The sequence below is a fragment of the Bombina bombina genome, chromosome 1, assembly GCF_027579735.1.
Source record: "Bombina bombina isolate aBomBom1 chromosome 1, aBomBom1.pri, whole genome shotgun sequence".
Lineage (NCBI taxonomy): Eukaryota > Metazoa > Chordata > Amphibia > Anura > Bombinatoridae > Bombina > Bombina bombina.
In genome coordinates this window covers 653758350-653783775 of record NC_069499.1, presented here as the reverse complement: position 1 = coordinate 653783775, position 25426 = coordinate 653758350, and the positions used below count along the sequence as shown (strand labels likewise).

The 25426-nt window shown below is 40.1% G+C and overlaps 1 protein-coding gene across 1 annotated transcript in view; it reads right to left on the bottom strand.

The window, feature by feature from the left end:
* Window positions 1–25426, bottom strand: part of STAG2 (stromal antigen 2) — an 848979-nt gene that overhangs the window by 348063 nt on the left and 475490 nt on the right. Inside the window, exons 17-19 of the mRNA XM_053699120.1 lie at window positions 17728–17831; window positions 6220–6312; window positions 5472–5561 (exon numbers count right to left, since the gene is read on the bottom strand). Of these exons, the coding sequence (XP_053555095.1) occupies window positions 5472–5561; window positions 6220–6312; window positions 17728–17831 (287 nt within the window). The remainder of the gene's footprint in view (window positions 1–5471; window positions 5562–6219; window positions 6313–17727; window positions 17832–25426) is intronic.

Sequence of the window (25426 nt, the reverse complement as noted above, 5' to 3'; positions counted from 1 at the left end):
TTGAGACTGAAGGTTTCGACAAGCTGAGATCAATTTTAGACGTCTCTTGTCCGTCAGAGACAGAGTCATGGACACTGAATCTATCTGGAAACCTAAAAAGGTTACCCTTGTCTGAGGAATCAATTAACTTTTCGGTAAATTGATCCTCCAACCATGATCTCGAAGAAACAATACAAGTCGATTCGTATGAGATTCTGCTAAATGGTAAACTGGTAATGCTTGTCTAGGAAAGAGAATCTCAGAAACTGATAGTGATCTGGATGAATCGGAATATGCAGATATGCATCCTGTAAATCTATTGTGGACATAATGCCCTTGCTGAACAAAAGGCAGGATAGTCCTTATAGTTACCATTTTGAATGTTGGTATCCTTACATAACGATTCAATATTTTTAGATCCAGAACTGGTCTGAAGGAATTCTCCTTCTTTGGTACAATGAAGACATTTGAATAAAACCCCAGCCCCTGTTCCAGAACTGGAACTGGCATAATTACTCCAGCCAACTCTAGATCTGAAACACATTTCAGAAATGCTTGAGCCTTCGCTGGATTTACTGGGACACGGGAAAGAAAAAATCTCTTTGCAGGAGGCCTTATCTTGAAGCCAATTCTGTACCCTTCTGAAACAATGTTCTGAATCCAAAGATTGTGAATTGATCCAAATTTCTTTGAAAAATCGTAATCTGCCCCCTACCAGCTGGGCTGGAATGAGGGCCGCACCTTCATGTGGACTTAGGAGCTGGCTTTGGTTTTCTAAAAGGCTTGGATTTATTCCAGACTGGAGATGGTTTCCAAACTGATACCGCTCCTGTGGGTGAAGGATCAGGCTTTTGTTCCTTGTTGTGACGAAAGGAACGAAAACGATTATTAGACCTAAATTTACCTTTAGATTTTTTATCCTGTGGTAAAAAAGTTCCTTTCCCTCCAGTAACAGTTGAGATAATAGAATCCAACTGAGAACCAAATAATTTGTTACCCTGGAAAGAAAGGGAAAGCAAAGTTGACTTAGAAGACATATCAGCATTCCAAGTTTTAAGCCATAAAGCTCTTCTAGCTAAAATAGCTAGAGACATATACCTGACATCAACTCTAATGATATCAAAGATGGCATCACAAATAAAGTTATTAGCATGTTGAAGACAGTGTTAATTTTGACGGAAAATTTCAATTTAGTCTTAGTTTTAGTCTTTTGACTAAAATGCCACTTTAGTTTTAGTCGTATTTTAGTCATCTGAATTGTTTTAGTTTTAGTCTAGTTTTAGTCGACTAAATCTTCAGTTTATATTAGTCGACTAAATCTCCAGTAGATTTTAGTTGACTAAAATCTAAGGGGTTTAGTTAAAGTATAATGTATTATTTAAGCATTTCTCTATCATTTCCAAACTCATTATATACTTTAGGAGTAAACATAACACCTGTTATTATTTATTAAATTAAGGTTTAAACATCCATTACAGACACAGATTTAGAAACTGTTAATTTTGACAGCAAATTTTGATTTAGTTTTAGTCATAGTCTTTTGACTAAAATGTCATTTTGATTTAGTTTTAGTCATAGTCTTTTGACTAAAATGCCATTTTAGTTTTAGTCGTATTTTAGTCATCAGAATTTCTTTAGCTTTATGCTCATTTTAGTCAAGTTTTAGTCGACGAAATTAACACTGGTTGAAGAAGATTAACAATGCTATGAGAATTATGATCGGTTACTTGTTGCGCTAAAGCTTCTAACCAAAAAGTTGAAGCTGCAGCAACATCCGCTAAAGATATAGCAGGTCTAAGAAGATTACCTGAACATAGGTAAGCTTTTCTCAGAAAGGATTCAATTTTCCTATCTAGAGGATCTTTAAAGGAAGTACTATCTGCCGTAGGAATAGTAGTACGTTTAGCAAGAGTGGAGATAGCCCCATCAACCTTAGGGATTTTGTCCCAAAACTCTAATCTGTCAGATGGCACAGGATATAATTGCTTAAAACGTTTAGAAGGAGTAAATGAATTACCCAAATTATTCCATTCCCTGGATATTACTTCAGAAATAGCATCAGGGACAGGAAAAACATCTGGAATAACTACAGGGGATTTAAAAACCTTATTTAAACGTTTAGATTTAGTATCAAGAGGACCAGAATCCTCTATTTCTTATGCAATTAAGACTTCTTTAAGTAAAGAACGAATAAATTCCATTTTGAATAAATATGAAGATTTATCAGCATCAATCTCTGAAACAGAATCCTCTGAACCAGAGGAATCATTATCAGAATCAGAATGATGATGTTCATTTAAAAATTCATCTGAAAAATTAGAAGTTTTAAAAGACCTTTTACGTTTACTAGAAGGAGGAATAACAGACATAGCCTTCTTAATAGATTTAGAAACAAAATCTCTTATGTTAACAGGAACACACTGAGTATTAGATGTTGATGGAACCACAACAGGTAATGTAACATTACTAAAGGAAATATTATCTGCATTAACAAGTTTGTCATGACATTCATTACAAACAACAGCTGGAGGAACAGATAACACAAGTTTACAACAGATACACTTAACTTTGGTAGATCCAGCACCAGGCAGCGTTTTTCCAGAAGTATCTTCTGACTCAGTGTCAATCTGGGACATCTTGCAATATGTAATAGAAAAAACAACATATAAAGCAAAATTGATCAAATTCCTTAAATGACAGTTTCAGGAATGGGAAAAAATGCCAGTGAACAAGCTTCTAGCAACCAGAAGCAATAAATAATGAGACTTAAATAATGTGGAGATAAAAGCGACGCCCATATTTTTTAGCGCCAAATCAGACGCCCACATTATTTGGCGCCGAAATGCTTTTGGCGCCAAAATGACGCCACATCCGGAACGCCGACATCTTTGGCGCAAAATAACGTCAAAAAATGACGCAACTTCCGGCGACACGTATGATGCCGGAAACGGAAAAGAATTTTTGCGCCAAAAAAGTCCGCGCCAAGAATGACGCAATAAAATGAAGCATTTTCAGCCCCCGCAAGCCTAACAGCCCACAGGGAAAAAAGAGTCAAATTTTTGAAGGTAAGAAAAAAATGATTAATTCAAATGCATTATCCCAAATATGACTGTCTGAAAAATAAGGAAAGTTGAACATTCTGAGTCAAGGCAAATAAATGTTTGAATACATATATTTAGAACTTTATATAAAAAGTGCCCAACCATAGCTTAGAGTGTCACAGAAAATAAGACTTACTTACCCCAGGACACTCATCTACATGTAGTAGAAAGGCAAACCAGTACTGAAACGAGAATCAGTAGAGGTAATGGTATATATAAGAGTATATCGTCGATCTGAAAAGGGAGGTAAGAGATGAATCTCTACAACCGATAACAGAGAACCTATGAAATAGACCCCGTAGAAGGAGATCATTGAATTCAAATAGGCAATACTCTCCTCACATCCCTCTGACATTCATTGCACGCTGAGAGGAAAACCGGGCTCCAACCTGCTGCGGAGCGCATATCAACGTAGAATCTAGCACAAACTTACTTCACCACCTCCATAGGAGGCAAAGTTTGTAAAAACTGATTTGTGGGTGTGGTGAGGGGTGTATTTGGAAACATTTTGAGGTTTGGGAAACTTTGCCCCTCCTGGTAGGAATGTATATCCCCATACGTCACTAGCTCATGGACTCTTGCTAATTACATGAAAGAAATAAAGATTTATCACCCTCAGAGAAAAAATGTTTTTCCTATAAACCATGCAAACGTTTTTACACAAAGTAATATGAGTATTAACATGAATATTACCCTTTTTTTTTGCAAGCATGATTCCAGTCGTTATTAAAACACTGTATCAGGCTTACCTCAAATATACCAGGCACTGTCAGCATTTTCTAGACCTTATCTCTCTAGAAAAAAATATACTGAACATACCTCAAAGCAGGCAATCTGCAGACCGTCCCCCCAACAGAAGTTTTCTTTCCATACTCTTCAGTTATGTGTGAGAACAGCAATGGACCTTAGTTACAAACCGCTAAGATCATCAAACCTCCAGGCAGAATTCTTCTTCCAATTTCTGCCTGAGAGTAAAACAGTACAACGCCGGTACCATTTAAAAATAACAAACTCTTGATTGAAGGTAAAAACTACACTAAGTCACCACATATCTCTTGATACTTCCTTTCTTGTCGAGAGCTGCAAGAGAATGACTGGGGGTGGCAGTTAGGGGAGGAGCTATATAGACAGCTCTGCTGTGGGTGTCCTCTTGCAGCTTCCTGTTGGGAAGGAGAATATCCCACAAGTAATGGATGAACCCGTGGACTGGATACACCTTTACAAGAGAAACTAATAAGGGTAATGGAGAATTTAAGCTACGAGGAGAGGCTTGCCAAACTGGGTCTGTTTGAGAGGTGACAAGATTACTTTATATAAATATATTTAAGGCCCATATACAGTGATGGTAAAAGCTCTGTTTGTACCAAGAAAATGAATTAAGGCTGGAGGAAAGGAGATATAATCTCCTACAACGCAAAACTTTTCTTCACGTAAATACAATAAAATTGTGGAACTTATTACCCAAAGAGGTAGTAAATGCTAATACCTTAGATACATTTAAAAATGCTTTAGATACATTTCTGGCTAGAAACAGAATTCAAGGATATGATTATTTGTGTTAAATATGTCACCTTTCATTAATGAGATTAATTTAAGCTCAACTGGATCTTTTTTGTAAGTATATTAAAGGGGACAGTTTACTCAAATATTTTCTCCCTTTTAATTTGTTCCCAATGATCCACTTTACCTGCTGGAGTGTATTAAATTGTTTACAAGTATTTATATTACCCTTATATTGGCATTTGAAATAGATTATTTAGCCTGTGGTATCCCCACCAATCCTGAAAGTTTTTGGCCTCAAGGCCAAGCTGTGTTAACACAGCCAGAAGAAGAAATTACACTTCCAGTGGGTTCTAGAAGATATAAGGTAATAACATTGTTCTTTCCAAGCATTGGTGATTGGTTTAAGGATGGATATAAGATAAAGACGCAGATATATGTACACAACGTGATAAAGTAATGAGATCTGATTATACCTACATTCTCTGCCCATTTTATTAGGTTGTGGCTTCAAAACACAAATTCAGCTAATTAATATACACAAATAAGCATTAAAAAAAGCAAATCTCATACATTTTATACTCTGCAGCTAGTAAAAAAAAAAAAAGTAATTGAAAATTCATTAAGGACATTTTTTTTTTATAGTATACTGTCCCTTTAAGATTTGTATAGGTTGAACTTGATGGACTTCTATCTTTTTTCAACCTCATTTGTTATGTTATATAAACAAGACTTTGTTGCCATTTGTCTTGCTCCCCTAAAAGTACCATCCTCAACTGTTGAGCTTACATAGTTTTAACATGTCAATCGATGTACTTATTGTAAAGATAAAGAACGTACAAGAAAGCAAACATAAAATGTCTAGCTATTTGCAGAATAAAAATAAATTACCTTTTCCAGTCTGCCTGTTGTATAGATTTCTAAATCAAAGTACTGTGGCAGTTGCAAAAGATTTGTCAACTTCTCTGCATCCACTGAATACTGTTTAATGAATAAATATATATATAATTTATTTACATTTATATATAATTATATATACACACATATATATATACATAAATACACACACATACACACACACACACACACATATATATATATATATATACACACACACACACATATCTAGACAATTACTAAGTACCTACAAACAAGTTTTTCCTATAGACTTTTTAATTATACTAATGTTTAAATGATTACTGCTGACCCATATAAAAACATTTCATACAGAAATCTAGATTAGAAATTTACTAAAATAGACAGAAAGGTGGCTATAAATATTAACCTAGCATAGAAATGTCATAGTAGACAACCTGCTAGGTTAATAACCCAGGAAAGAATTGGACACCTGGGCATATCACTATTTGGTCAGATGTTTTAACTAAAGCTTCATCTTATGTTTTTATTCTAGCTGAATGCATCTGAATGAGTGCTCCCCATCCTTTGTGTTGTGCTTGATATCTACGTGTGATTTTTTTCCTATATGAAGTCTCACACACATACAGGAGGGAGGACATGAAAACGTATTGGAAATCTCACCCCATTTAGAAAGGAAATCAGTATACCCCACTAGCACACACATACTTTGTAGCCACTAGAGTGCAAGAAAAACTAGATCAGCTAAAGTTAGCATACATACTTTTGCAAGTAGTTGAGGAAGTGAGACTGCAAACAGCTCTGTAAGTCTTGTCTTGTCATCTAACTGTGCCTTTTTTTCTTTGGCAGTGAGGACCTTAAAAAAAACAACATAATTTATGTAAGAACTTACCTTCATTTCTTTCATATTGGCAAGAGTCCATGAGCTAGTGACGTATGGGATATACAATCCTACCAGGAGGGGCAAAGATTCCCAAACCTCAAAATGCCTATAAATACACCCCTCACCACGCCCACAATTCAGTTTCACAAATAGTAAAGAAGTGGGGTGATAAAGAAAGGAGTAAAAAGCATCAACAAAGGAATTTGGAAATAATTGTGCTTTATACAAAAAAATCATAACCACCATAAAAAGGGTGGGCCTCATGGACTCTTGCCAATATGAAAGAAATGAATTTATCAGGTAAGTTCTTACATAAATTATGTTTTCTTTCATGTAATTGGCAAGAGTCCATGAGCTAGTGACGTATGGGATAGCAATACCCAAGATGTGGAACTCCACGCAAGAGTCACTAGAGAGGGAGGGATAAAAATAAAAACAGCCAATTTCGCTGAACAAAATTAATCCACAACCCAAATCATAAGCTTTAGTCTCATAATTAAAAAGAAAACACTTAAATCATAAGCAGAAGACTCAAACTGAAACCGCTGCCTGAAGAACTTTTCTACCAAAAACTGCTTCCGAAGAAGCAAATACATCAAAATGGTAGAATTTAGTAAAAGTATGCAAAGAAGACAAAGTTGCTGCTTTGCAAATCTGATCAACTGAAGCTTCATTCTTAAAAGCCCAAGAAGTGGAAACTGATCTAGTAGAATGAGCTGTAATTCTCTGAGGCGGGATTTTACCCAACTCCAAATAAGCTTGATGAATCAAAAACTTTAACCATGATGCCAAAGAAACGGCAGAAGCCTTCTAACCTTTCCTGGAACCAGAAAAGATAACAAAGACTAGAAGTCTTCCTTAAATCTTTAGTAGCTTCAACATAATATTTCAGAGCTCTCACCACACCCAAAGAATGTAAAGATCTCTCCAAAGAATTCTTAGGATTAGGACACAAAGAAGGGACAACAATTTCTCTAGTAATGTTGTTAGAATTCACAACCTTAGGTAAGAATTTAAATGAAGTCCGCAAAACTGCCTTATCCTGATGAAAAATCAGAAAAGGGGATTCACAAGAGAGCAGATAATTCAGAAACTTTTCTAGCAGAAGAGATGGCCACAAGGAACAACACTTTCCAAGAAAGCAATATAATGCCCAAAGAATGCATAGGCTCAAATGGAGGAGCCTGTAATGCCTTCAATACCAAATTAAGACTCCAAGGAGGAGAGATTGATTTAATGACAGGCTTGATACGGACCAAAGGCTAATCAAAACAATGAATATCAGGAAGTTTAGCGATATTTCTGTGAAATAAAACAGAAAGAGCAGCGATTTGCCATTTCAAGGAACTTGCAGACAAACCTTTATCCAAACCATCCTGAAGAAACTGTAAAATTCTAGGAATTCTAAAGGAATGCCAAGAGAATTTATTAGAAGAACACCATGAAATGTAAGTCTTCCAAACTCAATAATAAATCTTTCTAGAAACAGATTTACGAGCCTGCAACATAGTATTAATCACTGACAGAGAAACCTCTATGACCAAGCACTAAGCGTTCAATTTCCATACCTTCAATGTAATGATTTGAGATCCTGATGGAAAAACGGACCTTGAGATAGAAGGTCTGGCCTTAAGGGAAGTGACCAAGGTTGGCAACTGGATATCCGAACAAGATCCGCATACCAAAACCTGTGAGGCCATGCTGAAGCCACCAGCAGCACAGACGATTGCTCCATGATGAATTTCGAGATCACTCTTGGAAAAAGAACTAGAGGCGGGAAAATATAAGCAGGCTGATAACACCAAGGAAGTGTCAATGCATGCACTGCTTCCGCCTGAGGATCCCTGGACCTGGACAGGTACCAGGGAAGTTTCTTGTTTAGATGAGATGCCGTTAGATCTATTTCTGGAAGCCCCCACATCTGAACAATTTGAGAAAATACATCTGGGTGAAGAGACCACTCTCCCCGATGTAAAGTCTGAAGACTGAGATAATCCACTTCCCAATTGTTTATACCTGGGATATGAACCGCAGAAATTAGACAAGAGCTGAATTTCGCCCAAACAAGTATCCGGGATACTTCTTTCATAGCTTGAGGACTGTGAGTCCCACCCTGATGATTGACATATGCCACAGTTGTGACATTGTCTGTCTGAAAACAAATTAACAGTTCTCTCTTCAACAGAGGCCAAAACTGAAGAGCTCTGAGAATCGCACGGAGTTCTAAAATATTGATTGGTAATCTCGCCTCTTGAGATTCCCAAACTCCTTGTGCTGTCAGAGATCCCAACCTGTAAGACTCGCATCTGTTGTGACCACAGTCCAGGTTGGACGAACGAAAGAGGCCCTAGAATTATACGATGGTGATCTAACCACCAAGTCAGAGAAAGTCGAACATTGGGATTTAAGAATATTAATTGTGATATCCTTGTATAATCTCTGCACCATTGATTCAGCATACAAAGCTGGAGAGGTCTCATGTGAAAACGAGCAAAGGGGATCGCGTCCGATGCTGCAGTCATGAGACCTAAAACTTCCATGCACATAGCTACTGAAGGGAATGACTGAGACTGAAGGTTCCGACAGGTTGTAACCAATTTTAAACGTCTCTTGTCTGTTAGAGACAAATACATGGACACTGAATCTATCTGGAAACCTAAAAAGGTTACCCTTGACTGAGGAATCAAAGAACTTTTTGGTAAATTGATCCTCCAACCATGACTTTGAAGAAACAACACTAGTTGATTCATGTGAGATTCAGCAGAACGTAAAGACTGAGCTAGTACCAAGATATCGTCCAAATAAGGAAACACTGCAATACCCTGCTCTCTGATTACAGAGAGTAGGGCACCGAGAACCTTTGAAAAGATTCTTGAGCTGTCGCTAGGCTAAAAGGAAGAGCAACAAATTGGTAATGCTTGTCTAGAAAAGAGAATCTCAGGAACTGATAGTGATCTGGATGAATCGGAAAATGAAGATATACATCCTGTAAGTCTATTGTGGACATATAATGCCCTTGCTGAACAAAAGGCAGAATAGTCCTTATAGTCACCATTTTGAAAGTTGGTACTCTTACATAACGATTCAAAATCTTTAGATCCAGAACTGGTCTGAATGAATTTTCTTTCCTGAAAAGGAACTGGCATGATAACCCCTGATAACTCTAGGTCTGAAACACACTTCAGAAAAGCCTGAGCCTTTTCTGGGTTTGCTGGAATGCGTGAAAGAAAAAATCTTCTTACAGGCGGTCTTACTCTGAAACCTATTCTGTACCCCTGAGAGACAATACTCTGAATCCAATGATGTTGGACTGAATTGATCTAAACATCTTTGAAAAACTTTAATCTGCCCCCTACCACAGCTGAGCTGGAATGAGGGCCGCACCCTCATGTGGACTTGGGGGCTGGTTTAGATCTCTTAAACGGCTTGGATTTATTCCAAATTGAAGAAGGCTTCCAATTGGAAACAGATTCCTTTGGGGAAGGATTAGATTTCTGTTCCTTATTAAGTCGAAAGGAACGAAAATGGTTAGAAGCATTAAATTTACCTTTAGACTTTTTATCTTGAGGCAAAAAGGCTTACTCCCCCCCCCCCCACACACACACCCAGTGACAATTGAAATGATTGAATACAACTGAAAACCAAATAATTTATTACTTTGGAAAGAAAGAGATAGAAGTCATATCAGCATTCCAAGATTTAAAGGGACACATTTTTTTACTTTCATAATTTAGAAAGAGCATGCGATTTTAAACAACTTTCTAATTTACTTCTATTGTCTAATTTGCTTAATTTTCTTGATATCCTTTGCTTAAAAGCATATCTAGATAGGCTAAATAGCTGCTGATTGGTGGCTGCACATAGATGCCTCATGTGATTGGCTTACTCATGTGCACTGCTATTTCTTCAACAAAGGATATCTAAATAATTAAGCAAATTAGATAATACAAGTAAATAGGAATGTTGCTTAAAATTGTATTCTCTACCTGAATCACAAAAGAAAAATTTTGGGTTTAGTGTCCCTTTAAGCCATAAAGCTCTTCTAGCTAAAATAGCTAAAGACATATATCTAACATCAATTTTGATGACATCACAAATGAAATTATTAGCATGTTAAATTAATTTAACAATGCTAGACACATTATGATCCGATACTTGTTGCACTAAAGTTTCCAACCAAAAAGTTGAAGCAGCTGCAACATCAGCCAAAGAAATAGCAGGCCTAAGAAGATGACCTGAACATAAAAAAGCTTTCCTTAGATAGGATTCAAGTTTTCTATTTAAAGGATCTTTAAAAGAAGTACTATCTTCCGTAGGGATATTAGTGCGCTTAGCAAGAGTAGAGATAGCCCCATCAACTTTGGGGATTTTTTCCCAAAACTCCAATCAGTTGGCAAAGGATACAATTTTTTAAACCTTGAAGAAGGAATAAAAGTACCACCAGGCAAATTCCATTCCTTTGAAATCATGTCTGAAATAGTATCAGGAACTGGAAAAACCTCTGGAATAACCACAGGAGGTTTATAAACAGAATTTTAACGTTTACTAGTTTTAATATCAAGAGGACTAGTCTCCTCTATATCTAATGTAATCAACACTTCTTTTAATAAAGAACGAATATACTCCATTTTAAATAAATAAGAGGATTTGTCAGTGTCAATACCTGAGGCAGGACCTTCTGAATCAGATAGATCCTCATCAGAGATAGATAAATCAGCATGTTGTCGGTCATTTGAAATTTCATCAACTCTATGAGAAGTTTTAAAAGACCTTTTACGTTTATTAGAAGGCGGAATGGCAGACAAAGCCTTCTGAATGGAATCAGAAATAAATTCTCTTAAATTTACAGGAATATCCTGAGCATTAGATGTTGAGGGACCAGCAACAGGTAATGAATTACTACTGATGGAAACATTATCTGCATGTAAAAGTTTATCATGACAACTATTACAAACCACAGCTGGAGATATAGCCTCCACAAGTTACAAAAAATGCACTTAGCTTTGGTAGAACCGATATCAGGCAGCAGGAATCCAGCAGTAGATTCTGAGACAGGATCAGATTGAGACATCTTGCAAATGTAAGAGAAAAAATAACATATAAAGCAAAATTATCAATTTCCTTATATGACAGTTTCAGGAATGGGAAAAATTGCAAACAGCAAAGTCCTCTGACAGAGAAAAAAGGCCAGAGGCAAAAGGAATGGGGTCCTAAATAATGAAAATATTTGGCGCCAAGTATGACGCACAACAAACCGAAAAATATTTTTTGGCGCCAAAAAGTCCGGAAACGAAACACTTGCGCCATAGATGACGCAACCTCATGAAGGACTTGGCGCCAACTAAGACACCGGAAATGACGAATTTGCATCAACGAATGTAACTTTTGCGCCAAAAAAATCTTGCACCAAGAATGACGCAATAAATTTTGCCATTTTTGCGCCCTCGCGAGCCTATTACTTCCCGCAAATTTAAAAAAGAGTAAATTTAAAAAAGAGTCAATTTGAAAAAGACTAAACCCCAGGTAAGAAATAATTTTTTTTAAAAAAAATGCATTTCCCAGATATGAAACTGACAGTCTGCAAAAAAGGAAATATACTGAAACCTGAATCATGGCAAATATAAGTACAATACATATATTTAGAACTTTATATAAAGTGCCAAACCATAGCTGAGAGTGTCTTAAGTAAATGAAAACATACTTACCAAAGACACCCATCCACATTAAGCAGATAGCCAAACCAGTACTGAAACGGTTATCAGTAGAGGTAATGGAATATAAGAGTATATCGTCGATCTGAAAAGGGAGGTAGGAGATAAATCTCTACGACCGATAACAGAGAACCTATGAAATAGATCCCTGTGAGGAAAACCATTGCATTCAATAGGTGATACTCCCTTCACATCCCTATGACATTCACTATACTCTGAGAGGAACCGGGCTTCAAAATGCTGAGAAGCGCATAACGTAGAACTCTTAGCACAAACTTACTTCACCACCTCCATAGGAGGCAAAGTTTGTAAAACTGAATTGTGGGTGTGGTGAGGGGTGTATTTATAGGCATTTTGAGGTTTGGGAAACTTTGCCCCTCCTGGTAGGATTGTATATCCCATACGTCACTAGCTCATTGACTCTTGCCAATTACATGAAAGAAATCTGCATATTTTTTCAAGCTATTTCCTTTATTAAATACATCATTATGTCTAGCAATTATTTTGTGTGTTTTTTTGCCCTTTTAATGAGAGTAGTACCTGGCAAGAGGGAACAATTATAGGCAAAATAATTGCAAAGTCACAATCATTATTTAATTTTACTAGGTTTGTTTTTTCAAAAATGTAAAAAAACAAGAACATAAATTTGCATATTCTTAGGTAAATATTTTGTTTTGAATACATATGTAGCAATCATATAGTGTCTAAAATAGTAACAAACTCTTTGAAGACTGAAATAAAAATACTTTGCAATATACTCTATTTCGTGAGTTTTACCATTCTGAGATATGTGTACACGGCAGACTTTAGAAGCCTAATCCTACAACTTATCTGCCCCTCAACAGAGGTCATAAGGTAATATATTGCAAGACAAAATTGTTTTTTTAAACAAAAAAAACAACAGTGGCAAGCTTTGTCAACTTTTCTAATTAAAAGTGGAGAAGATTGGCCTTTTAAAAACAACTGTCACAAAGTGATAACATATTAAGAAAGATACCCCTCTTGGTTTATGTGTAAACTTATATCAATGGAAAAAACATAATTTATGCTTACCTGATAAATTCCTTTCTTCTGTAGTGTGATCAGTCCACGGGTCATCATTACTTCTGGGATATTACTCCTCCCCAACAGGAAGTGCAAGAGGATTCACCCAGCAGAGCTGCATATAGCTCCTCCCCTCTACGTCACTCCCAGTCATTCGACCAAGGACCAACGAGAAAGGAAAAGCCAAGGGTGAAGTGGTGACTGGAGTATAAATTAAAAAATATTTACCTGCCTTAAAAACAGGGCGGGCCGTGGACTGATCACACTACAGAAGAAAGGAATTTATCAGGTAAGCATAAATTATGTTTTCTTCTGTTAAGTGTGATCAGTCCACGGGTCATCATTACTTCTGGGATACCAATACCAAAGCAAAAGTGCACGGATGACGGGAGGGATAGGCAGGCTCTTTATACAGAAGGAACCACTGCCTGAAGAACCTTTCTCCCAAAAATAGCCTCCGATGAAGCAAAAGTGTCGAATTTGTAAAATTTGGAAAAAGTATGAAGCGAAGACCAAGTTGCAGCCTTGCAAATCTGTTCAACAGAGGCCTCATTCTTGAAGGCCCAAGTGGAAGCCACAGCTCTAGTAGAATGAGCTGTAATTCTTTCAGGAGGCTGCTGTCCAGCAGTCTCATAAGCTAAACGAATTATGCTACGAAGCCAAAAAGAAAGAGAGGTAGCGGAAGCTTTTTGACCTCTCCTCTGCCCAGAGTAAATGACAAACAGAGAAGACGTTTGTCGAAATTCCTTAGTTGCCTGTAAGTAAAATTTTAGAGCACGGACTACATCCAGGTTGTGCAGTAGACGTTCCTTCTTTGAAGAAGGATTTGGGCATAAAGAAGGAACAACAATCTCTTGATTGATATTCCTGTTAGTAACTACCTTAGGTAAGAACCCAGGTTTAGTACGCAGGACTACCTTATCCGAATGAAAAATCAAATAAGGAGAATCACAATGTAAGGCTGATAATTCAGAGACTCTTCGAGCCGAGGAAATAGCCATTAAAAATAGAACTTTCCAAGATAACAACTTTATATCAATGGAATGAAGGGGTTCAAACGGAACGCCCTGTAAAACATTAAGAACAAGGTTTAAACTCCATGGTGGAGCAACAGTTTTAAACACAGGCTTAATTCTGGCCAAAGCCTGACAAAAAGCCTGGACGTCAGGAACTTCTGACAGACGTTTGTGTAACAGAATGGACAGAGCTGAGATCTGTCCCTTTAATGAACTAGCAGATAAACCCTTTTCTAAACCTTCTTGTAGAAAAGACAATATCCTAGGAATCCTAACCTTACTCCAAGAGTAACCTTTGGATTCACACCAATATAGGTATTTACGCCATATCTTATGGTAAATCTTTCTGGTAACAGGTTTCCTAGCCTGTATTAAGGTATCAATAACTGACTCAGAAAATCCACGTCTTGATAAAATCAAGCGTTCAATTTCCAAGCAGTCAGCTTCAGAGAAGTTAGATTTTGATGTTTGAAGGGACCCTGTATCAGAAGGTCCTGTTTCAGAGGTAGAGACCAAGGTGGACAGGATGACATGTCCACCAGGTCTGCATACCAAGTCCTGCGTGGCCACGCAGGTGCTATTAGAATCACTGATGCTCTCTCTTGTTTGATTCTGGCAATCAATCGAGGAAGCAACGGGAAGGGTGGAAACACGTAAGCCATCCTGAAGTCCCAAGGTGCTGTCAGAGCATCTATCAGGACTGCTCCTGGATCCCTGGATCTGGACCCGTAACGAGGAAGCTTGGCGTTCTGTCGAGACGCCATGAGATCTATCTCTGGTTTGCCCCAACGTCAAAGTATTTGGGCAAAGACCTCCGGATGAAGTTCCCACTCCCCCGGATGAAAAGTCTGACGACTTAAGAAATCCGCCTCCCAGTTCTCCACTCCCGGGATGTGGATTGCTGACAGGTGGCAAGAGTGAGACTCTGCCCAGCAAATTATCTTTGATACTTCCATCATAGCTAGGGAGCTTCTTGTCCCTCCCTGATGGTTGATGTAAGCTACAGTCGTGATGTTGTCCGACTGAAACCTGATGAACCCCCGAGTTGTCAACTGGGGCCAAGCCAGGAGGGCATTGAGAACTGCTCTCAATTCCAGAATGTTTATTGGCAGGAGACTCTCCTCCTGACTCCATTGTCCCTGAGCCTTCAGAGAATTCCAGACGGCACCCCAACCTAGAAGGCTGGCGTCTGTTGTTACAATTGTCCAGTCTGGTCTGCTGAATGGCATCCCCCTGGACAGATGTGGCCGAGAAAGCCACCATAGAAGAGAATTTCTGGTCTCTTGATCCAGATTCAGAGAAGGGGATAAGTCTGAGTAATCCCCATTCCACTGACTTAGCATGCACAGTTGCAGTGGTCTGTGTTGAATGAAATGAAGGGTGCGGCAAGCACTTTGAAGTCTTGTTAGCCTGTCCTCTGTCAGGTAAATCTTCATTTCTACAGAATCTATAAGAGTCCCCAGGAAGGGAACTCTTGTGAGTGGAACGAGTGAACTTTTCTTTTCGTTCACCTTCCATCCATGTGACCTTAGAAATGCCAGCACTAACTCTGTATGAGACTTGGCAGTTTGAAAGCTTGAAGCTTGTATCAGAATGTCGTCTAGGTATGGAGCTACCGAGATTCCCCGCGGTCTTAGTACCGCCAGAAGAGCACCCAGAACCTTTGTGAAGATTCTTGGAGCTGTAGCCAATCCGAATGGAAGAGCCACAAACTGGTAATGCCTGTCTAGGAAGGCAAACCTTAGGTACCGATAATGATCTTTGTGAATCGGTATGTGAAGGTAAGCATCTTTTAAATCTACAGTGGTCATGTATTGACCCTCTTGGATCATAGGTAAAATTGTCCGAATAGTCTCCATCTTGAACGATGGAACTCTTAGGAATTTGTTTAGGATCTTTAAGTCCAGGATTGGTCTGAAAGTTCCCTCTTTTTTGGGAACCACAAACAGATTTGAGTAAAACCCCTGTCCCTGTTCCGATCATGGAACTGGATGGATTACTCCCATTAACAAGAGCTCTTGTACGCAGCGTAGAAACGCCTCTTTCTTTGTCTGGATTGTTGACAATCTTGACAGATGAAATCTCTCTCTTGGAGGAGAGTATTTGAAGTCCAGAAGGTATCCCTGAGATATTATCTCTAGCGCCCAGGGATCCTGAACATCTCTTGCCCAAGCCTGGGCGAAGAGAGAAAGTCTGCCCCCCACTAGATCCGATCCCGGATCGGGGGCCCTCAATTCATGCTGTTTTAGTCTTGGCTTTGGCTTTGTCCTGAGGCAGGGCATGGCCTTTACCTCCAGTAATGTCAGCGATAATCTCTTTCAACCCGGGCCCGAATAAGGTCTGCCCTTTGAAAGGTATATTAAGCAATTTAGACTTAGAAGTAACATCAGCTGACCAGGATTTTAGCCACAGCGCCCTGCGTGCCTGAATGGCGAATCCTGAATTCTTCGCCGTAAGTTTAGTAAGATGTACTACGGCCTCCGAAATGAATGAATTAGCTAGTTTAAGGACTCTAAGCCTGTCCGTAATGTCGTCCAGAGTAGCTGAACCAATGTTCTCTTCCAGAGACTCAATCCAGAATGCCGCTGCAGCCGTGATCGGCGCAAAGCATGCAAGGGGTTGCAATATAAAACCTTGTTGAACAAACATTTTCTTAAGGTAACCCTCTAACTTTTTATCCATTGGATCTGAAAAAGCACAGCTATCCTCCACCGGGATAGTGGTACGCTTAGCTAAGGTAGAAACTGCTCCCTCCACCTTAGGGACCGTTTGCCATAAGTCCCTTGTGGTGGCGTCTATTGGAAACATTTTTCTAAATATCGGAGGGGGTGAGAACGGCACACCGGGTCTATCCCACTCCTTAGTAACAATTTCAGTAAGTCTCTTAGGTATAGGAAAAACCTCAGTACTCGTCGGTACCGCAAAATATTTATCCAACCTACACATTTTCTCTGGTATTGCAACTGTGTTACAATCATTCAGAGCCGCTAACACCTCCCCTAGTAATACACGGAGGTTTTCCAGTTTAAATTTAAAATTTGAAATATCTGAATCCAGTCTGTTTGGATCAGAACCGTCACCCACAGAATGAAGTTCTCCGTCCTCATGTTCTGCCACCTGTGACGCAGTGTCTGACATGGCCCTAATATTATCAGCGCACTCTGTTCTCACCCCAGAGTGATCACGCTTACCTCTTAGTTCTGGTAATTTAGCCAAAACCTCAGTCATAACAGTAGCCATATCCTGTAATGTGATTTGTAATGGCCGCCCAGATGTACTCGGCGCTACAATATCACGCACCTCCCTCTGAGCGGGAGATGTAGGTACTGACACGTGAGGCGAGTTAGTCGGCATAACTCTCCCCTCGTTGTTAACTAAGTATAATCACCATAGTCCTCTCACACATCCTATCTAGTCGTTGGGTGCAAGAGAATGACTGGGAGTGACGTAGAGGGGAGGAGCTATATGCAGCTCTGCTGGGTGAATCCTCTTGCACTTCCTGTTGGGGAGGAGTAATATCCCAGAAGTAATGATGACCCGTGGACTGATCACACTTAACAGAAGAAAGAGTATTGTAATTACAAGGATTATGTCTGTAACTTCAATTAAAAGTTTACCCTTTTTCCTGTTCCTCTCCCTACAGGTGGATGGCATTCAGCAGCTTGTCTGATTGTGCATAGCATAATTTCAATCAGTGCACTTTCCTGTCTATCTGTCAATGCTGAAAAACACAAGAATGCAAGCATATCTAAGAAACAGGTTTGCTACAAAATGTTAGATAGATATAGAACAAAAGAATGTTGTAGTCTATGTATATATTTTTTTGGGGGGTGAGGAGCAACTCTTGAGTCTAAAAAAAATAAATATAAATAAGAGAGAGAGAGGCAGGCAGACAGACAGAGAGAGAGAAAGAGAGAGAGAGATAGGGTGCATGTTATAATATTCTTTGTAACTTTTAAAACAAAAGTAGCTAGAACTGCCAACCAATGAAAGTCACATAAGCACCAAAATCATCAATTGGGAAATAAATATGGTCCAACCTTGGCAATAAAAATTACTTAAGTGACCCATTTTTAACAAACAGTATATTAAATTGCTGTACAAATGTATGGTGAACCTGCGCAGTCCCAAAACACTAATGCCTATTATGTCAATTTATAAAACGAGATAAATCCAGAAAAAAAATTGTTAGATGACTGTTTCCTGCATTTAAAATATATATATATATATATACATACATATATATATATATATATATATATATATATATATATATATATACATATACATACATACACACACACGATCAACTGAATATAGGCAATTTCTATGTCTTGGATCACTTGAATACTTACCAGTGAAACACACTCATTGGAGGGGTGTGGACAAAACCAACTACTCCAGTTTTTACCCTTTATAGATTACTTGACTTTTCCACCAACTTCCTACTCCTAGTGGCATCCAGCCAGATGGTAGACAGGTAAAAAGGGTGGGAGCCTGTAAAATAGAATCCAGAGATTTGGGCCAAAGGTATAGATAACAACCAATTGTTTTTCATTCATAAATAAAAAGAGAGAAGCGTTCAACCTGGGAACGAACAATAGCATAATAGCTTGTTCTATGGCTAGTTACCACCCAGGAAGCAGCCTCTTTTTGCCCAACATGTGCCTTTTACAGAGAACTTTCCTGAAGCATATCAGTCTGAGCCTGACTTCATAGTACAGTCCAGCCCCGAAAATACCAGGCAATCCCTCTCTGAACAAGAGAAACAGCAAATGTTTTGGCCTATTGTGGGCCTCGTCAGTGAGGAGCAGCTATATTCTTCTAGGCACACTGATCAAACGGGTCCACGTCTGGATTCCCGCATCACACTTAGGGAGACTTCCCTAAGTGTCATAATTTGCATAAATAAAGAAAGAGAAGCGCTCAACCTGGAAACGAACAATAGCAAAATAGCTTGTTCTATGGCTAGTTACCACCCAGGAAGCAGCCTGTGAAAGGCACATGTTGAGCAAAAAGAGGATCAGCAATTACTGTTGGGAATCAATACCCAAGCTAGAGGTTCCAGATAAGGGAGGGACAAGACAGGTAACCTAAACAGAAGGAACCACTGCTTGCAGATCCTTTCTCCCAAAAGAAGCATCAGCCAAGGCAAAATTTATATAAATTTAGAAAAAGTGTGCAAAGAAGACCAAGTCGCAGCCTTACAAATCTGTTCAACATAGGCCTCATTCTTGAAGGCTCAAGAGGAAGACACCGCCTTAGTGGAATGAGATGTAATTCTCTCAGGAGGCTGCTGCCCAGCAGTCTCATATGCCAAACAAATAATACTTCTCAACCAGAGAGAAAGAGAAGTGGCAGTAGCTTTCTGATCCTTACGTTTACCAGAAAAACAAACAAACAATGCCAAAGACTGACGAAAGTCCTTCGTAGCCTGCAGATAGAATTTAAGAGCCCGCACAACATCTAAATTGTGCAACAACCGCTCCTTAAGAAAAGGAGTAGAACAGAGAGAAGGAAAAACAATTTAATGATTAATATTTCTGTCCAAAACAACCTTTGGAAGAAAACCAAACTTGGTAGGGATAACTGCCTTATCTGTATGAAAGATGAGATAAGGAGAATCATACTGCAAAGCGGAGAGTTCAGAAACCCTCCAAGCAGAAGAAATAGCAACAAGAAACAAAAAAACTTTCCAAGATAACTTAATATCTATGGAATGCATAGGCTCAAACGGAGCCTGTTGTAAAACTTTAAAAACCAAAATTAAGACTCCAAGGAGGAGCAACTGATTTAAACACAGGCCTGATTCTAACCAGAGCCTGACAAAAGGATTTGAAATCCGGCACGTCCACCAGGCGCTTGTGCAACAGAATCGATAAAGCAGAAATCTGACCTTAAAGGGTACTGACAGATAACCCCTTTTCAAGGCCATCCTGGAGAAAAGACAAGATCCTTGAGATCCTAACCTTAATCCAAGAATATCCTTTAGACTCACACCAATAAAGATATTTACACCATATCTTATGGTAAATCTTTCTAGTGACAGGCTTACGAGCCTGAATCATGGTCTCAATGACAGACTGAGAAAATCCACACTTAGCTAAAATTAAGCGTTCAATCTCCAAGCAGTCAGCTTCAGAGAAACTAGGTTTGGATGACAGAAGGGTCCATGAAGAAGAAGGTCCTCCCTTAGCAGAAGTTTCCACGGAGGTAGAGATGACATTTAAACCAGATCTGCATACCAAATCCTATGAGGCCATGCAGGAGCTATAAGAATCACTGATGCTCTCTCCTGCTTGATCAGAGTGATGACTCGCGGAAGGAGAGCAAACAAAGTAAATATATATGCCAACCTGAAGTTCCAAGGAACTGCCAGAGCATCTATCAGAAAAGCTTGAGGATCTCTCAACCGCAAGCCGTACTTTGGGAGTTTGGAGTTCTGACGAGACGCCATCAGATCCAACTCCGGTAATCCCCATTTGGTTGTTAGCTTGAAGAACACTTACGGATGGAGTTCCCACTCCCCGGGATAAAAAGTCTGTCTGCTCAAGAAGTCCGCTTCCCAATTGTCCACTCCTGGAATGTGTATTGCAGATAGACAACAATTGTGGTCCTCCACCCACTGGATGATTCATGCCACCTCCTTCATGGCTAAGGAACTATGGGTTCCTCCTTGGTTGTTGATGTAGGCTACTGAGGTTATGCTGTCCGTCTGGAACCTGATGGACTGGGCTAGGGCCAGCTGATGCAAAGCCATCAAGGCATTGAAGATCGCTTTCAACTCCAGAATGTTTATGGGGAGGGCAGATTCCTCCTGAGACCAAAGTCCCTGCGCCTTCAAAGAGTCCCAGATTGCTCCCCAACCTAGCAGGCTGGCATCTGTGGTCACAATTACCCAAGAGGGTCTCTGGAAAACATGTCCCCTGGGACAGATGTTATTGAGACAGCACCACGGTAGAGAGTCCCTTGTTGACTGATCCAGAACTACTCTCTTAGATAGATCTGTATAATCCCCGTTCCATTGAGCGAGCATGCATAGCTGCAGAGGTCTCAAGTGGAACCGAGCAAACGGAACAATGTCCATGGAAGCCACCATCAACCCGATAACCTCCATGCATTGGGCCACCGATGGTCGAGCCGCCGACTGTAGGGATAGGCAAGCAGAGAGAATCTTGGTTCTTTTCGCCTCTGTCAGAAAAAAATTCATTGATAGGGAATCTATAATGGTTCCTAAGAAAGTCACTCTTGTAGCTGGAACAAGGGAACTTTTCTCCAAATTGACCTTCAAAACGTGGGAACGAAGAAACGCTAATAACATCCTTGTATGAGATTCTGCCAGTTGCAAGGATGGCGCCTGAACCAGGATGTCATCCAGATAGGGAGCCACTGCAACCCCTCGGGCCAGAATTACCGCCAACAGAGCTCCCAGGAACTTCGAGAATACTTTGGGAGCTGTGGCGAGGCGAAATGGAAGAGCTACGAAATGGAAGTGTTTGTCTAGACAGTCAAACCTCAGATATTTGTGATGGTCCCAGTGAATAGGCATATGCAGGTATGCATCCTTCAAGTCTATGATTGACATGAATTGACCCTCCTGGATCAGAGACAGGATGGAGCGGATAGTCTCCATCTTGAAGGATGGAACTCTGAGGAATTTGTTTAGAAGCTGTAGATCTAAAATGGGCCTGAAGGTCCCCTCTTTTTTGGGAACTACAAACACGTTTAAGTAAACCCCAAGACCCTGTTCCTGACTTGGAACAGGTACTATCACTCCCAAGCGGGAAAGGTCCTGAACACATTTCAAGAACGCCTGTCTTTTTATCTGGTCTACAGATAATCTTCAGAGGTGGAACCTGCCTCTGGGAGGAAAGGTTTTGAACTTCAACTTGTACCCCTGGGAAACTATGTCCACTGCCCACATATCTGGGACATCTCGTTCCCAAGCTAGAGCGAACAGAAAGCCTGTCCCCACTTGACCCGATCCAGGATCGGGGGCAAAGCCTTCATGCTGACTTGGAGTCAGCTGCGAGTTTCTTGGACTGCTTCCCCTTGTTTCAGGACTGACCAGGCCTCCAAGAGGGCTTGGATTGTTCCTGCTTGGAAGAGGCAGGGGAAGAAAATTTCCCTAAAAGTTATGAAAGGAATGAAAATTAGCCTGGGGTCCCTCGATTTTCTTCTTATCTTGAGTCAGAAAGGATCCTTTACCCCCTGTAATATCGGAGATAATTTCTACCAATGCCAGCCGAACAAGGTCTTTCCCTTGTAAGGGATTACGAAAAGCTTTGACTTAGAAGAAACATCTGCAGACCAGGATTTAAGCCATAGTGCTCTATGTGCCAAGATTGCAAAGCCAGATATTTTGGCCACCAACTTAATGACCTGCAAGGAAGCAACAGTGATAAAGGAATTAGCAAACTTCAAAGCCTTTATCCTATCCTGAATCTCTTCCAACTGAGTCTAAGCCTGAAGAGATTTAGATAAGGCGTCAAACCAACTGGCTGCCGCACTAGTTACTGTAGCAATGCGCACCGCCAGCTGCCATTGTAACCCCTGATGAGAAAACATTTTCTTTAACAAAGCCTCCAGTTTTTTATCCATAGGATCTTTGAAAGAGCAACTATCCTCAATAGGAATAGTAGTTCTCTTGGCCAAGGTGGAAATCGCACCTTCCACTTTTAGAAACATTTGCCACAATTCTTTTATAGAGCTGGTCACAGGAAACATTTTCCTAAAGATCGGAGAGGGAGAAAAGGGTATTCCTGGCCTCTCCCACTAAAACTCTCAGTGGCACAGTCTGGAACTGGAAATACTTCCCCAGGAGAGGGGACATCAAAGTATCTATTTAATTTACTCGATTTGTTAGGGTCGACAATGATAGGCGCATCAGAGTCTTCCAAGGTAGCAAAAATCTCCTTTAATAATACATGGAGGTGTTCAAGCTTGAATCTGAAGGAAACCACTTCCACATCAGAAAAAGGAATTACACTATCTGAATCTGAGAGTTCACCCTCAGAGGCTACCGAAGTATCCTCCTCTTCCGACATATGGGAAAGAGCAATTTGGTCAGACTGAGGCGGATCAGATACCTTACTGTCTGACTCAACAATCTTCCTCTTACGCCTCCCTTGCAGAATAGGGATGGCCGCTAGCGCCTCAGATACCGCTGAGGAAACCTGGGCTGCAATTTCTGCCTTTAAAAATACCCCATCCTGATATATAGAGGAAGCGCAGGGCACTGCGTGAGACGATGGCACAGTTTGGGACACTTGTGGAGAAGACTGTGGCATAGACTGAACAGCATCCACTTGAGAGAATGGTGGCTCAGAATAAAAAAGTCTATCTTTGTATAAAAACAAAATTTATGCTTACCTGATAAATCTATTTCTCTTGTGGTGTATCCAGTCCACGGGTTCATCCATTACTTGTGGGATATTCTCCTTCCCAACAGGAAGTTGCAAAGAGGACACCCACAGCAGAGCTGTCTATATAGCTCCTCCCCTAACTGCCACCCCCAGTCATTCGACCGAAGACCAGCAAGAAAAAAGAAGAAACTATAGGGTGCAGTGGTGACTGTAGTTTAAAAATAAAAAACACCTGCCTTAAAATGACAGGGCGGGCCGTGGACTGGATACACCACAAGAGAAATAAATTTATCAGGTAAGAATAAAATTTGTTTTCTCTTGTAAAGGTGTATCTAGTCCACGGCTTCATCCATTACTTGTTGGATACCAATACCAAAGCTTTAGGACACGGATGAAGGGAGGGACAAGGCAGGAACTTAAATGGAAGGCACCACTGCCTGTAAGAACTTTCTCCCAAAAAATAGCCTCCGAAGAAGCAAAAGTATCAAATTTGTAGAATTTAGAAAAAGTGTGAAGCGAAGACCAAGTCGCCGCCTTACAAATCTGTTCAACAGAGGCCTCATTTTTAAAAGCCCATGTGGAAGCCAACGCCCTAGTGGAATGAGCTGTAATTCTTTCAGGAGGCTGCTGGCCAGCAGTCTCATAAGCTAAGCGGATTATGCTTCTCAGCCAAAAAGAAAGAGAAGTTGCTGAAGCCTTTTGGCCTCTCCTCTGTCCAGAGTAGACAACAAACAAAGCAGATGTTTGAGGAAAATCCTTCGTAGCTTGTAAATAAAACTTTAAAGCACGAACCACATCAAGATTGTGTAAAAGACGTTCCTTCTTTGAGGAAGGATTAGGACATAAAAAAGGAACAACAATCTCCTCATTGATGTTCTTATTAGATACTACCTTAGGAAGAAACCCAGGTTTGGTACGCAAAACTACCTTATCTGTATGGAAAATCAGATAAGGGGAATCACACTGTAAAGCAGATAACTCCGAAACTCTTCGAGCCGAGGAGATAGCTACTAAAAACAGAATTTTCCAAGATAAAAGTTTAATATCTATGGAATGCAAAGGTTCAAACCGTACCCCTCGAAGAACTTTAAGAACTAAATTTAAACTCCATGGCGGAACAACAGGTTTAAAGACAGGCTTGATTCTAACTAAAGCCTGACAAAACGCCTGAACGTCTGGAACCTCAGCCAGACGTTTGTGCAAAAGAATAGACAGAGCAGAAATATGTCCCTTTAAGGAACTAGCAGTTCCAATCGAATCCCTCTTGGAGAAAGGATAAGATTCTAGGAATCCTGACTTTACTCCATGAGTAACCCTTGGATTCACACCAATGAAGATATTTACACCATATCTTATGATAGATTTTCCTGGTGACAGGCTTTCGAGCCTGAATTAAGGTATCAATGACCAACTCGGAAAAACCACGTTTTGACAAAATCAAGCGTTCAATCTCCAAGCAGTCAGACGCAGAGAAATTAGATTTGGATGTTTGAAAGGACCTTGAAGTAGAAGGTCCTGCCTCAGCGGCAGAGTCCATGGTGGAAAGGATGACATGTCCACCAGATCTGCATACCAAGTCCTGCGTGGCCACGCAGGAGCTATCAAAATCACCGAAGCTCTCTTCTGTTTGATCTTGGCAATCAGACGAGGGAGCAGAGGAAACACATAAGCCAGGCTGAAGGACCAGGGCGCTGCTAGAGCATCTATCAGCGCTGCCTTGGGATCCCTGGACCTGGACCCGTAACAAGGAAGCTTGGCGTTCTGACGAGACGCCATGAGATCCAGTTCTGGTTTGCCCCATAGTTGAATCAACTGTGCAAATACCTCCGGATGGAGCTCCCACTCCCCGGATGAAAAGTCTGCCGACTTAAGAAATCCGCCTCCCAGTTCTCTACTCCTGGGATATGGATAGCTGAGAGATGGCAAGAGTGAACCTCTGACCATAGAATTA